The sequence below is a fragment of the Synchiropus splendidus genome, chromosome 1 (genome assembly GCF_027744825.2).
Source record: "Synchiropus splendidus isolate RoL2022-P1 chromosome 1, RoL_Sspl_1.0, whole genome shotgun sequence".
NCBI lineage: Eukaryota > Metazoa > Chordata > Actinopteri > Syngnathiformes > Callionymidae > Synchiropus > Synchiropus splendidus.
Window position 1 is genome coordinate 18,104,600 of NC_071334.1, and position 16,568 is coordinate 18,121,167.

The 16,568-nt window shown below is 44.4% G+C and overlaps 2 protein-coding genes across 3 annotated transcripts; both read right to left on the minus strand.

The window, feature by feature from the left end:
- Nucleotides 1–36: 36 nt before the first annotated feature.
- LOC128772096 (GTP-binding protein REM 2-like) lies at nt 37–6,985 on the minus strand. Its single transcript, XM_053888175.1, has 6 exons — nt 6,845–6,985; nt 6,704–6,764; nt 5,615–5,918; nt 5,453–5,526; nt 4,153–4,330; nt 37–1,522 (listed from the first exon to the last, which is right to left on the minus strand). The coding sequence occupies exons 1-6, from the start codon at nt 6,862–6,864 to the stop codon at nt 1,230–1,232; spliced, it is 930 nt and encodes a 309-aa protein (XP_053744150.1). The 5' UTR covers nt 6,865–6,985; the 3' UTR covers nt 37–1,229.
- A 612-nt stretch (nt 6,986–7,597) lies between these two features.
- nrl (neural retina leucine zipper) lies at nt 7,598–13,192 on the minus strand. 2 transcript variants are annotated; one of them, XM_053845799.1, is made up of 5 exons: nt 13,044–13,192; nt 10,197–10,975; nt 9,843–10,133; nt 9,102–9,317; nt 7,598–9,035 (listed from the first exon to the last, which is right to left on the minus strand). In XM_053845799.1, the coding sequence occupies exons 2-5, from the start codon at nt 10,812–10,814 to the stop codon at nt 8,877–8,879; spliced, it is 1,284 nt and encodes a 427-aa protein (XP_053701774.1). In that variant the 5' UTR covers nt 10,815–10,975; nt 13,044–13,192; the 3' UTR covers nt 7,598–8,876. The 2 variants fall into 2 exon arrangements, with proteins under 2 accessions (XP_053701774.1, XP_053701767.1); XM_053845792.1 differs by having other exon boundaries at nt 10,197–10,971; nt 13,044–13,185.
- Between the last annotated feature and the right edge of the window lie 3,376 nt (nt 13,193–16,568).

Below are 16,568 nucleotides of genomic sequence, written 5' to 3' on the forward strand. Positions count from 1 at the left end.
ATGTGAGCAGTACATTTTGATCGTTCTGCTATTAAATATTCCCATGCAATGAAACCTATAGTTTCATTTTCAATCGAATCCTTTCAACTATTTGCTCCTCCTTCCTCATCTCACGGATGCATTGCTGAATTTGGCCACTACGGGGCGACAGAAAGTCACCCTGTCAATCTCGGAAACCTTTCTATCTATTTCAGTAGTTCGGAGCCAGAGCAGTGAGTCACGCCACCATTTTATTCCTATTTCTTTCATGGCACTGATCCTTCTTTGAAAATGTTGCATGTAACGACCTGAGATGTGCCAAGTCTTTGTTCACGAGTGGGTGGGAGTGGGAGGTTGGAACAGCTGAGGGCCTAGTGTGGTGCTCATGAGCACACAGATGACATTTTCACAGAATACCGTACAACATTATGTTTCAATCCGTTTGTCGGTGACTGGATTTCAGTCAGCCAAGATACCAGTCATCAGCAATGAATGTCAATATTTGCATAACGTGTGCATGTCAGGTCTCCTTAGCGACTGTAGCATGGCAACAATAATTCCATCCGCCATGGTGTGTGCCAGCACTGTCCAGGGTTGTGTCTTTATTCCACATAAACTGGCAATTCCACGCTCCACTGCTTCATCGCCATGGAGACCAACGCCACACAAAGTATAATCCTCCAATATAAACGGACATGGGTTCCCCTGAGAACCACATGGATAGCTATTTCATCCTTAAATGAATTTGAAGAAAACTAGGTGTATTGTTGTCTCTGTATCCTTCAGTGGGCTTCTTTTGACTTATTCTTTACACCCCTTTGAAAAGAAAATACATGCGGCTCACGGTGATATAATAAACATTGTAGCAGTTAATGCTTTGTTCAACTGAGCACCTCAGTAGTATTGGCAGCACATTCCCAGAATTGAAGGTAGTGTTCTTTGAGCCAGTAGTGAGTCCCTGGTGAGAGCTTCAATGCCACACACATCTTGTATTTGAGACCTCTAAAGAAGACTAGGACCGTTTTAACTGCTTTCACTGAAAGATGAGACCAAAACTGTGACTCCAGAAGCGTCTTTTACTCAGCTGCTCAAAACTATGACGGTGAAAATCACGACTGTGCTTTATTTACATCAGCGCCGACAGATTCGCTTAGTCTCCTACTATTTAAGTACAAAATGTTAATGGATACATTTCAGAACTATCACCCATAATGGTTTGAACATCTACATCTCCTCCCTCCAGGGCTCCATCACAGAGCTCCCAGGTCATGACAGGACCTGGACTTCTGTCTGAGGAACTTCCCAGCCTCCCGCTCTCGTGGGTAGCGAGGAACCAGGTTAGACAGGAAGCGTTTGGCACGTGAGGTGATGCTTTCGCGTTGTCCTCCACCACTCATGTCCTCCGCGTTGGTCCCGGGGGGCCACGGGGGTTGGCCCCTAGCCAACCGTACGGCGCACTCCAGCAGCTCTGTAGTACGGTGGTCCAGAGAGGCAGAGATCTCCAGGTACAGAGAGTTGAAGAGGGCAGCACTGGAAATGGCCTCTGAGGGGAACACAGTAAAAGTATTTCCAGGTACATCAGTGTTTGAAAGAGCTGTATATTCAAGCACAAAATGAATATTCATGATAAAATAGATAACAATAATAATGAACAAAAAATAGTGATTATTTAATTGCAAAAAGCTAACGCTAATGATCAGCGCTAACACAATTATCATTCCTCAACACAGGAGAAATTCAGGGTTTTTTCCCTTGAAGTGAAAAAAAAACCCATCTTTGGTTATTTTTTTCTATTTTGTCTATGTTTCCAGATTGATATCTGATATTCATTATAATCTCCTGTCACCCAGCATGACTGTAGTGGAAGAGCAATCGAAGTTGACAGGTAGCGAGGAGCTGATTCAGTCAGTCAAATTGAACTCAGTAGACAGTGGCAGACTAAATTACTAGTTTAACCTCAGAGCACCAGAATCAGGTTCGACGCAGTCACCGTCACGGAGCTGTCGTCGTCGTCAACGCGCTTCCATCGGCAGGTTTTGGGAAGAAACGTAATAAAATCTGAATAAAATGAAATATTCTGGAGATTGTGTTGTCAATGTATCACAAGAATGATAGAGGATGAGTAACTGAGGCACAGTCGCGCTTGCGTTCACCGGAGTGAGGTAACATCGTCACCTTAAACCAACAAATCACGCCTTCTAATCTTTTTGCGGGAACTAAAGATGAAAATGACCTGAGTGAAGCAAGCAAAACACAGCTGACATCAGGTTTGTGTTCACTGCATTGGGCCGTCATGTAAACATACTCAATATCATCATACAGGCGATCTAGCCTTTGGTGCACTTTGAGTTGACTTTTTATACAAATGAAGGCTCTTGCAGGCCATGTAAAGCTGCATTTGGTCCACAGACAATGAGTTTAGCACATGTGATCTACAGCAATGATTCTAAAACACAGGGCCAGGGTTGGGCCGCGGGCGCCTCCTAGAGGGCCGCTAAAAGTGTTGTTTTACACCTTTGGGCCGTGAGGGCCGCAAGACGCTCAGTTTTAATACATTGACCGCGTATGGTGGCAGTCATGTGTCACTGAATTGACTTGACAGCTGCAAATCTGTGATAGCTACCAACTATGGAGAAGTTCTTGGAAAGAAGCCTTGAAGTCTTGTTGAAGCAGTTTTGAATACTTTTATTTACACTTCACTTATATGGTCTTCAGAGTTTAAATAAAATATATTATTTTATGATATTTAGACATGGTTTTATTATATATATTTTATTCATTTTTTCCAATTTTCTCAACAGTTTGAATGAAGCATATTTTTTCCTTTTTTTTTTAGTAAATTAGATGAACATGACTTGCATCTGGTTCTGCTGCTGGTCTGACTTTTCTATGACAAATAAATACCTCGATGATCACATGATTTCATGTCATTTCACAAGATTTTAGTTTGTTTACGTGTAAGTGGATTAAATATGGTTATTGATAACAAATGAAATCAAGAGTAATGAATCAGTTGTATTACTTGAATGGGCCCCGGGTCCATTTGTTCTGGGAAAAGGTGGGCCCTGAGATCAAAAAGGTCAAGAACCACTGATCCAGATGGTAGATCAGTCAGAGTCCTGTTAGTGCATCAGGAACTCAACACAGTTCAGCCACCACCAATGTTAATGGCATATTGCTATGTTAAAAATTCTTGGATTTAAAAGTGATCATAACACCTTTAACAATGTACAGATAAAGATCGTACAGTTTTCATGAAACTTATCTAACAAAAAACAAAAAGGTAATGCCTGTAGGACACAAATACATGAGGAGTTGTTCTCATCCTACACCGGCGCATTTTATCTCCACCACACTGAAATGATATTGTTCTCTGGCCTGTGATCAAATAAACCCGCCCCACCAGAGGAGTATATGAATGGTGTGATATTGCAGCGCATTGTTCTGATGCCCACTGGCTGCAGCAACCCTGCAAATTACCATATTGTCTTGTGCTGGCTGCACTTACCAAACACGTTTATGCATATGAGAATCATCTCTCAAAGAACAAATAAGATGCTGGGTTTATATTAGCTCTACGACTGCTTGTGTTTCATTTGTGTAGCTTTAAAACAGAGCAATTTCTCTGTGCCTTTATGGCAGGTTATTTCAGGTGATTCGCTCAGATTGCAAGCACAGTCCGAAACTGTACTGTACTGTACTTTGGAGAGACTCAAGGGGTGATTCCTACATTGCTTTTCAAGAACGCCCCCTATCTAGCTCTGAAAATGATAACACTGCTCCATGAACATTGATCCAAATTGGCCACACCCATTTACCTTCTGCGCTTCTAGGATCTCGGACAAAATGGTATTGAGCGCTTGAGTCGTGTCACAAACAATGACATTTGTCTTTTATGTTATTGTGATGAAGACAAGGCAGGACTCAGGACTGTCTTATACTTTTCAATTGTATTTTGAAGCCGGATGTACATCACGCTTTCAGCGTTCCTGACTATTTTGTGTGCCTGGTTAGTCAACTCAGCAACATGACTGAATTCTTGTTTCAGCTCCTAGTTAAGCTAAATTTAAAATTTAAAAAGACCATCAACTTCAGTGGCTAATACACAAAAGATCAAAGGACACCTGTGACAAAAACGGTAAAAAACAAACGGAATAGCCGCCATCATTCTACCTTGAGCGGTGACCTCCCGGGATCGCACAAGGTCACTCTTGTTACCGACAAGGATGATGGGAGTCTGAGGCTGAGTCTCCCTCAGGAGGAGTCGGAGCTGAGCGGTGCGGTGGAAGCTGCGTCTGTCCGTCACCGAAAACACCAACACACACACCTCACACTGCAGACAGGACAGATCCTGGGGAGGACACAGGGTGGTCACACCGCATGTTTCAAACATCATTTACTCTCATGTTCGTTTCAATCATGATATTCTGCTGGTACGGTTCAAACCACACACACACACACGGCAATACAGTATTGAAAAGCTGTCTCTCTTTGAGCATTCAACTTCTTGTATCAACTCTGAGTGTGATCCAGATCTTAAACAAAGGCGGGAGTTTGTAACACTGTAATTACAGCACATTTCTTGCAAGGACAAGGCCGCCGTTGTCTGTCAACAAATATACAAAAGAGTAACACGTACATTTCTACCACCTCAAAAGCAACACATTGTAGAAGGAGGCTGTGGGGTTTCCTCTCAATCATAAACACACAGTTCACACATTTTGCACCTTGTTAAATAACGCTCACATGCACACATGTGCTCGCAAACACACACACACACACACACACACAGACACAATCATAACTGCACTCTAGGGAAACAGGGACAAAAGTGAGCAAAACAAGTCGATAATGAGTTTCTCTTAGTCACCCAGACACCAGGATAGTGACTCACCAGGCTCTTTTTCAGCACATCTTTATAAGTTAGTCTGCCCACCGTAGACCCAGAATGAATTGGAAATTAAATGCCCTACATGTATCTCTATGTGATTTACCGTGCATAGATTTTTAGTAAAATTACGAGAACAATGATAATACATTATTATTATTATTATTATTATTATTATTATTATTATTAGTTGTAGTAGTAGTAGTAGTAGCAATTACCAATCTTTTATTTTTATGTTATTTATTTTTGAGGAACATTTATGAGAAATACAGTACAAACATTTTAATTATATTTTTCTTTGTTTAGATACAAAAAATACATGTTTTATTTTATTTAACATTTGTTTCACACTTATTTTTAATATTTACTCTCTCATTTCTTCTTTCCCTACACGTTTGAAAATAATGACCCTCAACATAATTTTGAGGACGCTATGGAACAGTTTGATAGGAATTATAGTGGTATCTCTTTAAACTCTGTTCAGCACATGGATACATTAAGGACTAGGGCAGAATACATGGAGGAATACATGTGTTTCAATGAGAGAAAAGAACAGGCACTTTGGAGGAGGGATGTTTGTCTCACCTGCCTCCAGTTGTCATAGATGATGATTGTGCTCTCCTCGTCGTCCACGGAGACAGTATGTACGTAACCTTCCCCTGAGGAGGAGCAGCACTTAGGTTTGATCTTCCTACACGCAGGCTTGACTTAACTCAATGTGCACTCAATCTGCAGCTGCTTCAGTACCGTCTGAATCCACCGATGCCGACCTGTCCATGTCCCCAGCCAGGGCGATGGCCAGGGATGACTTGCCCACGCCGTTCTGGCCCAACAGGGCGATCTTTAACGGCCCCTCATGGCTGCCTTCCACAGCCACGGTGGGTGTGTTGACCAGGGCTGGGCTGAAGCTGATAGGCGGAGCGGAAGGCCCCGCTGGTGACCACTCACAGTCATCGTGGACGGCTTCTTCCCGTCTCAGCTGGTGCTTAATAGGCAAAGGGGTGCTTCCTCTGCGAACAGTGGGTGTGCTGGGCAGAGTCATGTTCTCACACTGCAGAGGGACCAGAGCACAGTTGGACAATACTTTGGTCTCTCATTCAGTTGACACAGCCTTCCTCAGCTCCAAACGCATCAGATCTGTCTTAATGTGCACAATGAACTTGACCACCTCCATTGCAATGTTGATGCTGCGAACCACAAAGACCAGAGAGGAGGGCTCATCCTTCCTAAGAGTCATGGCCTCTGGCCACTGCTACAAGTAAGCAGGGCTGTGTAGAGGATCAAGTCAGTGACACCCTTTAGGAACTGTCCACCTGGAAGTTTAGTGGAGCCAATGATGCGACTCCATTCTATGCCACTCCACTCTGAAGGGTTATGCATTACAATCCCAGTTGGAGGTTGAGGTAAAGGGGCTAACACATATATATGTGTGTTATCTAATCTGACAGTGAACGTTTGCAGTCCGTCATCTTTCGCGGAAGAGACATACTCAGATATTCCAATGAAGCAAGACTCCCACAAGCCCAGAGCAGAGCTTGACATCAGGACCTTCTTCGGTGTGTTTTTCACCCTGGAGACAGCAAAACTCTTCCAATTAAGGCAACTAAATAGTTCCTGCTGAGAACCACGGCCTCAGACACAGAGCCCTGACGTCACAGGTGGATAAAACAAGTAAAGAGCATCATCTCCTATAAAGGAACACGATCGTGGCCGTGCCACAACGCTGCCGTCCTCTGTGACACGCGAAATGCGTTGACTTCCAACGTGACGAAATTGAAATAACCCCCATAAGTTTGTATTTCAGAGAACCAATGATTTGGCCTGACTCCTCCTTACCTTGGTCTCTTTCTCCTCATTGTCGAGCCTGTTTTCGGGCACATCTGTCGGCATCTGCAAACTGACATCAAGTGATGTGGCTGAGCACCGGACCACTCACTTCACAAAGCTCTACCAGAACAACCCACGCCGGTCGCTCACCTGTCAGGCGGCTCCTGCATCTACAGTATCACCCGTCTCCCTCTCTCGCTCTCCTCCTTCTTTTCTCCCTCTCTCCTCCCTCACTCTCACTTCGACTCGCAGCTCCTCTCTCTTTTAATCCAGCCTTCTTTTTCTCGCCACTGCGCGCGTCACGATGCGCGCTTGCAGCACAGAGGGCGTGATTCCAGCGTGCGCCACTAGAGCGCAGCATAGCACACGCGTTTCTTAGATGATACTTGAACGTGAACTTTTATTTGGACTCTTTTCACCTTTCACCTTTATAAGTTATTATCCGCCCAGTGACAGCCTTCATAAGTTTATCACATATTTCTGTGAATTATAATTTGGACAGTTCAGATCAAGGCATGCGTTCGCTCATGTTCTCGTTCAGAATTTAAGTGTGGACATGAGTTGTGCCGAGCTCTGGTGCATCCCTCCCACACAAAGCCACAATAGAGTCCGGCAGTGAGCAGCCAGGCCGCTATTATAGGCCTAATCCTGCTCCTATTATACCGGCCAGAGAGAGAGCCAGAGACACAGAGAGGGAGGCAGAGCCCTGGATGAGGTCATGCTAAACACTGGACATCCAGGGTCACTGCCTCACTATAGAGAGCCGGAGATAAAGGGAGTGATGCAGCAGGGCCAGGGCTGAAGCGCCAGTGCGCAGTGTAGAAGACCGGGAGATGCCTAAAGAGGGTTGAAACAATGACAGTGGGGACCATAAACACACACAACACGACAGGGCCAGGTGAAGAATGCTCCTTTTATTTTATAGGATACCACGCTACAGCAGGACTCGGTATTGGCCGCCATTTCTGTAACTTCTAATCATGACTGGACCAAATGATATGCAGTAGGAAAGTAAAAATACACACTAGTGAAGTAAAACCAGAAATCGGTACCGGTACATAAAATAAACAATGAATAAATAGTGGAATAAATAAATGAATAAATAAAAGGAACCGACAGCCAAACAACTATAATGCCTGGCCATTTGTCGATCGAAGAGGTGTCCGCAAGCGTTTCTTTGGATCCCTGCAGTTTTTGTATTTCCTTGCATTGATGCGCGCCGTGGGTGATGTCTGCAATGGAGTCGTTTTTCCTTCCCCACATTGCAGTAATATGATTGTCATGACTGTTTAATGGTCCTCAAAATAGCTTCGGTAGCATTACCAGACACAACCACACAAACCATGCCACACTTTTTTTTTTTATCCTGCTGCAATGGCTCCAAAAGCACCACCAACAACTTTGAAAAGAAAACCCAACATTTGATCAGCAAACAGCTAGTCCTTCCTGCCATTGTTCTTAGCTAAGTCACAGCAGTAATTTGACTACTCATTTACCCCTGGAAGATTCGGTGTACATTCATCATTCTAAATCTTCTTACAAAGACTAAAACGCGGTGAGCTTTGGTAGGCAAATGTGAAAAGTCAGCTGGCAAATACACCCCTAGGTCTTGCACCGCACGTCTAGCACAGCTGCGCTACTCAACCGCCTCAGCGTTAGCAGCTTGCCATTGAAAAACATTTTTAATAGCGTGATGAGTCGAGAACATGTTGCGTGACCAGCACAAAATGAATCCCATAATCAGTTACTGTCCCTCCAGATCAGAACTTTGAACGTCTGTCTTGAAATGAAAGCGGTTTGTCAATATGCGCTCACATCGGAACCAGTGAAAAAATGCCTCGAAAAGTTTGCTCTTTGCCGATAGGAAGGTATTTGGGGAACAACTCGTGTTCTGGAGTTTTGACTGATATGAATTGATATTTTAGAGTTTGTGCACGCACACCTCAACACCCAAGAGAAAGTACGTCTTGTTCCATTTCTAATGTCCAGTAGTGCTGTTTCAATGGAGCTGAGTTACCTTGCACTCAAACTTCTCTCCAGTACACACGTAAACACACAGACATGTTTTGGCCTACACTTTCATCAGCGTCCTTCCAGAGTTTCAACACTCATCAGTGTTTGCTCCTCGCTGACCTTTTTTTTCTTCTATTTTTTAATGGATGCACAAGTGGGTGGGTCGAACTCAGAGGAAGTAGTCAGGGGGAGGGGAAGGTGGGTTACTGCTGCGTGTCGCCGGAGCCTCTCCTGCGCTGTGATTTGTGCTGAGGAGCTTCTCGTAGCGAGCTTTGTAGGCGTCTCTCTCCCTCAGCACCCGAGTGAGCTCGCACTGCAGCTGTTCCAGCTGAGGAAAGTAGAGACGGTTGTCTAAAGTCTGCGTACGTGGCGAGAGTGTCGGCAGAGGCCGTACCTGTTGCGTGAGCACGTGTTTCTCGGACTCCAGGGCGTGGCGATGCTGCAGCCGTTTGTAGCGACACGACTGGGCGTAGCCACGGTTCTTCAGAGTGCGGCGCTTCTGTTTCAGGCGAACCACCTCGTCCTTGCTCACCCCGCGAAGGTGCCGGTTCAACTCTCGCACCGACAGGCTCACCAGCTGCTCATCAGAGAAGCGCTCATTTACACCACACTGGTAAAAGAAAAGGATGAAGATGAGATGAGATGATTTTGGCCAAACCCTGGGCAAGAAAATGGTGCTCATATTCCACTTCACCATGAGGACGCCTGCCTGCCATGGAGCACATTGCGGCACCTCATGTCCATAATCTGACATGCAGTCTGGCTAAGTGTGGCTGACAGTGATCTGGATTACGCACAGCAATAATAGCAGATATTATCTGAAGCTCTGCACTCCACATACGCCTTCCACCGATCCCGATTAACCAGAGGTGCTACATTCAAACTGTCAAGTTGAACTGACTTGGTCCTCGCTCGCTTTTTCAAACACAGACCTGATCTTTCTAACTAGTTTTGTCTCCTCCACTGCCGAGAGTGACACCAGTGGGGTGATACAAAGTTAATTGTGACACTTGAATGCTGTTAGTTTGAGATGGTTCAACGTCACATGCAGCCATTAATACTCATGTCTCACATCGTAATCCTAATCTGCAATCCCTGAGCTCTCCAACGCCACTGTTTCCCCTTTTATATGCACCTGAGTGACTTGTTGCAGATGATGATGGTGGTGATGGTTGCCATGCATGGGGTGATGGAGGTGGTGCTGATGATGATGATGCTGGTGTTGATGAAGACAGCCCTGGGGGCTCAGAGGTTGTGCATATGAAGCTGAGGTGGGGGTCGTGTTGGGGAGCGAGGCAGGAGCAGATGAGAGGAAGACCAGTGGGCGATGGCACGTGTCTGTTCCTTTAGAGCAGGATATGTCACCTCCGCTGTCGCTGCTGGAGTCTCCCAGGTTGCTGGTGGAGCTCTGGGAAAGGCCTGGGAACTGAAGAGAGAAGGGGGTTGGTGACATGCACGTGGCACTTAGTGAGAGGACTGAGATCACTACCTGTGAGGTGACGGCGGCGGCAGCTGAGTTCAACAGGGCTTCCACAGCATCCTCGCAGCCAAGAAAGCCATTTCCTGGTGCCCTGTCTCTCTCCCCCTTCTCGACGCTCCCTCCCAGTGCTCCCAGCAAGGTGGCCGGACCCGTCACCTCACCGCCAAACTGCTGCTGCAGAGCAGCCAGCCAGATGAGATCTTCAAGGGAGGCCGGGGTGGGGCCCTGAGGACCGCTGTGGATGGGACTGCTCTCCACGTTCCCCTGAGAGCCTGAGCTCAAAGCAGAGGTGAAGCTGTTTGTGATGGACAGTGGGAAGGAGATGGAGGAGGATGACGACGACATGGAGGATGAGCCTGAGGGCGGCGGGTGGGCGTCACTGAGCGTCGGCGAGGGCGGCAGTGAGTTGTAAGGGCTGGAGCTCAAACTGGAGTCTGCAGGAGGATGGTTGGCGTACGGCGAGCCGGCCGGGTCGTGAGGGAGGCCAGCTTTAGGGTATGGACATGGATTTTCAAGAGGGGGAGTGTCAGGCTTCACCTCGAACTTAAGGAGGTCAAAATCGTTGAGGTACTCCATAGCCAGGGGGCTGGGAGGGAGAGAGGGCATTGGAAGGGAGGGCGAAGACATGGTGCTGCCAAGAGCCTCTTGTCGTCAGGATTGCTGTGAAATGCACCCGACTGCCTTCAAACGGCTCATAGACGCCAGCAGTAGTGAGGACAGGAAGTCGACCTGCTGGTGGCTGTCTTCTGGGAGAGACAGTGCCTATATCCTCGTGTGTGTCCACCTGTCTTGAAGTGACAGAAGGATTTGAGTTCAGGCAAGTTCAGCAGCATCAAGAAAGGTTGTGGAATTTAATGCAGGTTCAACAGATTTTGTGAAGAATGATTCATTACTCAAAATAAAGAGCTAGCACACGTTTAGGAGTGCAGGAAAATGAGAAGGATGTGCAAGCAAAAAAGTAAATTATAAACTATCATCATCGTTGAGATCATTAAATTGTTCTCTTTTCTGCTGTTGCCAGGCATTTTACGATCCTCCTAAAACACAGAGCTTCTTCTAAATGCTAAGAGCATTTCCCATTGTTCCTGACTATGGCTGGAGTACTGGCAGTAAAAATAAAAAAATATCCAACAATAGCACATAAAAATGGCTTCAGTGTTGGTTCAATTTCATTATGTTCCCTCCGCTGGCACAAAAGTTCTATTTTTCAATAGTTAGTCGAGGCCTAAATAAAAAGATTTCTCACTCAGTGGTAAAAATGGCTATGAAGTTACAATTAATACATTATACATCGATCCACCAGACTGTATGAATTGTCACGACCCGACTTCCCGCCCACACACAGTTGCCTAAAGAAACTGTGGGTTGTATCACTGATATCTCCTCTAACATTTCAAATGACAATGGGATGAAGCAAAGCTGGGGCTGCAGGGGCAGGCTCAATGCCTGGACTTGTTTTCCTCTCTCCAGTAAGTAAATAAGAGAGGAGCACACCACGATGTTGACGGAGGGTAACCAGAACCAAGCAGACTTTTCATTTCCTATGCTCTCTTTTCCAATTACAACAAGCTAATAGGGATGTAGGGGTGAGTTTTTCCTGTGGATTGAAGAGGCCATAGAGAAAATTTGGTGGGTCACACTAGACTTCTAATGCCAGGTGTTTGAGCTGTGAATATAATACAGCAGCTCCTTTAAATGGTGTCCAAGTGTCACCAATCAGACCACACCCTCGCACTCTTCAGCCCTCACTGGCGGAAAGTGAAGGTTTGCTGCCGACCTCATGGTCAAAACCCTTGCCATGGATGAAAGAGTGACTTTGGCAACACAGGTTCTTCTTGACGGCCTCAAATAAATTTTCCATTCCATCAAGTCCTATCTTCGTAACTCACTGACGCTCACCATCACAGGCTTCTGGCTCATTTAAAAGTTAAAATGGGCGCTAACGTTGTTATTCCGGTTTCTTAACTTGGACAGCAAAGCCTGAGTGCAGGAACGTGAAGCATCATTAGACAAGCAGACTTATTCAGCAAAGTTTATTTATTCATTTTTTTTTGTTTTTTTTCGTTGCAGCCAACTCAATGACTTAGCTTGACTCTTCTTTACTACGGGCCACGGTAATGTTTGGCCTATCTTGTGTTTGGTTCTGAGCTGAAGATCGCTCTTAACATAGCTTTAACTCATTCAATTGTACAGGGGTTTACTAAGCCTATCGCTTCGCTCAGTAAGTAGCCTGTCGCTTGTCTGTCAGTTTAACAACATGGATGACAAGTTGTGGCACTGGGTGCTGGAACACAGCAACAAGTCAGTCTGTTATCAGAGCTCCTAACAAGCTCCTTTTCTATCTACATCGATTCATGAGATTGCAGAGGCCCTGGCTCCACTTGTGGAAGTCCTCACCAAAATCCACTGCACCATCTCTCAGTGCCCCCCCCATCACCATCATAAAGAGAACAACATAATCACTTTTGACAGAAACATCTCTCAGATCCAATCCAATTAGAACCAACAGGTTAATCTAGAGCACAACACTTTCTACTCCACATTTACAGAGATATTTCCACACAGAAATGCTCGGCAAGAGGAAAGCCATTGGTTTCCACCGTAGACTTTTAAGAATGACCATATTGTAATGAATGTTTCTACAGTAAGTATGTTGTCGCCTTCCACACGTGTCCTGACTGCTCATTAGTTTTGCCCCCTGTGGTTTAAAACTGGTTGTAAAAGAAAGCAAACAGCGACAGCACAGGCCTTGATCTGGGCCTGGACCAGCGTGTCATGAAAAAGAAGTAAAAAAAAAGGCAAAAAAAAGGCAAACACACAACTGCCAAACAAAGTGAGAGAAATGAATAAACCTACCGTGACTCATTGAGATGAAAGGCTCGGGGACCTTGTCAGCATCTCCTCTCGACACACACACACACACACAGATATTGGACTGACCAGTTGACTGACACGTTTGGAAAGAGAAACAGAGGACGCAAAGTGTGTGCGCATGTGAGTGTGTATAGCACTGTGACACTGAGTGCCACTGCCCCCTTTCTTTCACTCCCCTCTATTGTAAATCCCCTCAGCCCCCCTGACACACACACATATCCACACGCACACACACACACACATCCCCACACACACCTCTTAAAAAACTGTTTTCTAGTCTTTCGATAAGGAATAACTCCGACTATCATGAGTATAGCTTCAATGTATTATTATGGTTCAGCCTTTTGATCATGTAGGTGAAGTGGGCCTGTGGACTGTCCCACACTAGTCAAAGAGTACTACTGCACTACTGTTGTTTAGGTATCTAGAGAGACTGAAAATAATATCATAGTGAAAAGGCTGTATTATAATTTGTTGACAAGTTTTTGAATAAAAGTTAAAGTCATGTTTGTTAGGGAAAATCTTGATCCAGTTGTTTGATTGTTCAGGCCTTGGATTTCCAAACAGCAGAGAAATTAAAGAGAAAGAAAATGTCAATGCAATAACATGATCATTAAAAGACATTGAAGACTTTAGTCTATAAATAACTATAATAACTATAAATAAAGCATTAAGGTGAACTCCAGATTATGGGCCTGTTTACATGGTGCAGAATGCCACTGAATCCGACATTTTTTCCTTGTGGATGCAGTGCTGATTTACACGGCGCTGTCATCGAAGACAAACAATTATTGTTCAATCGAATTTCCACTGAATACTTCCAGTCCACTATTCCTCTGTGACGATTGCAGAGTCTGACTGGAAATTCAGGTGAAACAGAGGAATAGTTAAAATATAATGATGATGTGTTGTGAATAAAGGTATATTACTAGGAGACCTGGTAAACCTGGCAGAGTGTTCCACTTGAGTGAGCGCCCCCAGACCCCCACCACCTAGTGTCCATGTGCAGGTACTGCAGCAATATTACCAAATACTGCCTGAGGTGGCCATTGGAGCGTCCTCCATGTAAACACAGTTTCAGTACAGTAGGTGTGAATTTTCTCTGCTCCCACTGTTTTCTGTGACGCCCGTGTCATGTACAGTGAATGTAGCCTATTTTGTACCTGGAGAAGACTCTTTGGTTGTCGCTCCATCACTGGGAAGGATTATAAGACCAACTGCGGTCCAAGGGCGCAAGAGAATTGAAAAAATAAAAGAGGGAAGGAATTGCTATTTGTGAGGCTGCTTCAACAGTGGCTTTGAAGAAAGAGTTCTGAACTCAAACAGGAAGGTCCCCACCAGGAGAGGAGGTGATCTTTGACAATGAGAGTGCCACCTCGCTCCAGCGTAAAATGGTACCTGCCCCAGCCTGATCTTGTGTTTACAATATGTCTATGTTGTGATCTTGGCAGCTCTATAAAGTATGTGTGTCTCTGCCCCAGTCATTTGTGTCCCTTCTTTTTGGTTTGGTCTTTTTGGTCGAGCGGGTGCAAGCATACACGAACACAACAACACAAAAGTTTTGATAACCGAGTAAGGAGCAGCTGACAGAATTCTGGTGGTCTTACTCCTGGTGTCTGTGGACCAGGAGCATCAGTTGGGTGCGGTGAGGTGCCATAGCTGCCATACATTGGCTGTGGGTGAAAATGCAAGTGTTTTTTTGGGGAGGAATTTATGGAATTACTGTGAATGAATTTGGATTATCAGATCAACACGACCAATTTAGCTCGGTAGTATCTTTCCCTTCGCCTGTAGCTTGACCCCATACCTTGAAATGTGGTATCTCTCAGACCCCCTGTTGAGTCACAAAGGTCAGAGTTGGGTCATTGTTCATATTAGTGAGATTTGTTTTGGTGAGCTAATTGATAGAGAATGAAAAGGAAGCAGCCGAGAATGTTGGGTTCAAAAAGGCAGGCGATGGGCCCCTGCTGTGTTTGGAGGAGAACAAGCTATTGAAGCTGTTAACATTGTTAAATTGATATGTTTTCTTGTGGATTGTTGATCGATTGCTAAAAAACAGTTAATGGCCGTGTTATTCCGTTTTTCATTTTGGAACTGGCTCATGATAAAATGCATTAATCTTAATTCAAAATGAATGATGCTAGCTGCTATGGCATCGTAGTGAAACGCGCCGGGCAGTTGTCCGTTGTCCCATTGTGCTCGTTCTAATGTGTCAATTATTGATATCTGTCACATTTCAAAAATAATTTTACACATTATTATACAATATATACAATAAATGTAGGAAATAATATTGTAAGAAAAACAAAGCATAGTTGGAAATTAGCGCCCTGGAAGTGATTTTTTCTCTATGAGACTTTTTATTACGCTGGGATTAATCTAATCTAATCTAATCTAATCTAATCCAATCTAAATATGCATGTTATGATGAGTCACCATGTGTCAGATTGCATTTATATTTGATTCATATTTTAATCAAATATATTGAGTGTTTTTCCCCTTTAATGGTGACACAGCAAACATAGTTAACAGAGATTCCGTTTTCAGAATTTAAAATAATTTGGAAGGAACATAGGAACAGATCAATTCTGCAGGATTTAGCTTTTTTTTCCACGGTGGCCTCGGTGAGGAGCAGATGGAACCGTGATCCAGTTTTGTTTTGTTGTTGTTTGTATACTATAACACAAGTTCCAGACTCCAAATCTGTCGACTAATTCCTGTTTTTCCTGCAAAGTGTTTAAACCCATCCAGCAGAGAAATGCATAACAAGCACTTCTCAATGCTCCTTAACAGCTAAACGTGTTAATCCCAGTCTCTTTGTGTCTTACTGGCGTCTCGCTAAGGAATCAGTGAGTTAATAACGTCCCTGCAAATCAGATTTGAACTGGAAACTAAACCTTTAAGACAAAGAGACGTGTCGAGTGACACAAAGATTTGACCCAAACGAGACAATGGTGCATGAAACTCCTGCGACAGTTTTTCTTGCTCTCTTTCTGTGTTTTAACCTCTCTATCGCTCCATCATTTGTGTTTCCGGGCGAAGCTTAACTGTTAAACCAACAGGGCCTCTAGCGAGGGTCCGGGACAAAGAGAGGGGGAGACACAGAGGAACTTACCTCATCGTCAGTCCTCTTCGCCTGCAGCCGCATGCAGACGCACCTCGCAGTCAGGTGAAAGGCGTGGGTTTCTGCAGTAAAAAGTTAGATATTAAAGTGAGATAAGTTAGGTATTAAAATCAAAAATACAGATAGTATCAGATAGTAAAATCAAATATATAAATAATCTTGTTTTCAGCATTCATGTGAAAAACCTAAACGCACCATATACTTATAGTGCTTATATATATAAATATATATATATATATAGTTTTTTTTCTGACCTTGATTTTTCATTGGACTCTTTTGCAAAGGCCAAACCAGAAGATGTTGTTTTTCATTCTGTAAAGCTACTTCCTGAAAAAAAAACCAGAATAAAATGTATGATTGTTTAGCTTCTTCCACACACTCTG

What these genes read in the sequence shown, in the direction of transcription:
- nrl (XM_053845799.1), bottom strand. Translation starts at nt 10,814, where the DNA reads ATGTCTTCGCCCTCCCTTCCAATGCCCTCTCTCCCTCCCAGCCCCCTG. An exon ending in CCGCCGCCGTCACCTCACAG is followed by an intron (nt 10,134 to 10,196) that starts GTAGTGATCTCA and finishes TTCTCTCTTCAG; the next exon opens with TTCCCAGGCCTTTCCCAGAG. An exon ending in AACACGTGCTCACGCAACAG is followed by an intron (nt 9,036 to 9,101) that starts GTACGGCCTCTG and finishes TACTTTCCTCAG; the next exon opens with CTGGAACAGCTGCAGTGCGA.
- LOC128772096 (XM_053888175.1), bottom strand. Translation starts at nt 6,864, where the DNA reads ATGCAGGAGCCGCCTGACAG. An exon ending in ATGCAGGAGCCGCCTGACAG is followed by an intron (nt 6,765 to 6,844) that starts GTGAGCGACCGG and finishes ACTTGATGTCAG; the next exon opens with TTTGCAGATGCCGACAGATG. An exon ending in TCTATGACAACTGGAGGCAG is followed by an intron (nt 4,331 to 5,452) that starts GTGAGACAAACA and finishes TGTCCTCCCCAG; the next exon opens with GATCTGTCCTGTCTGCAGTG.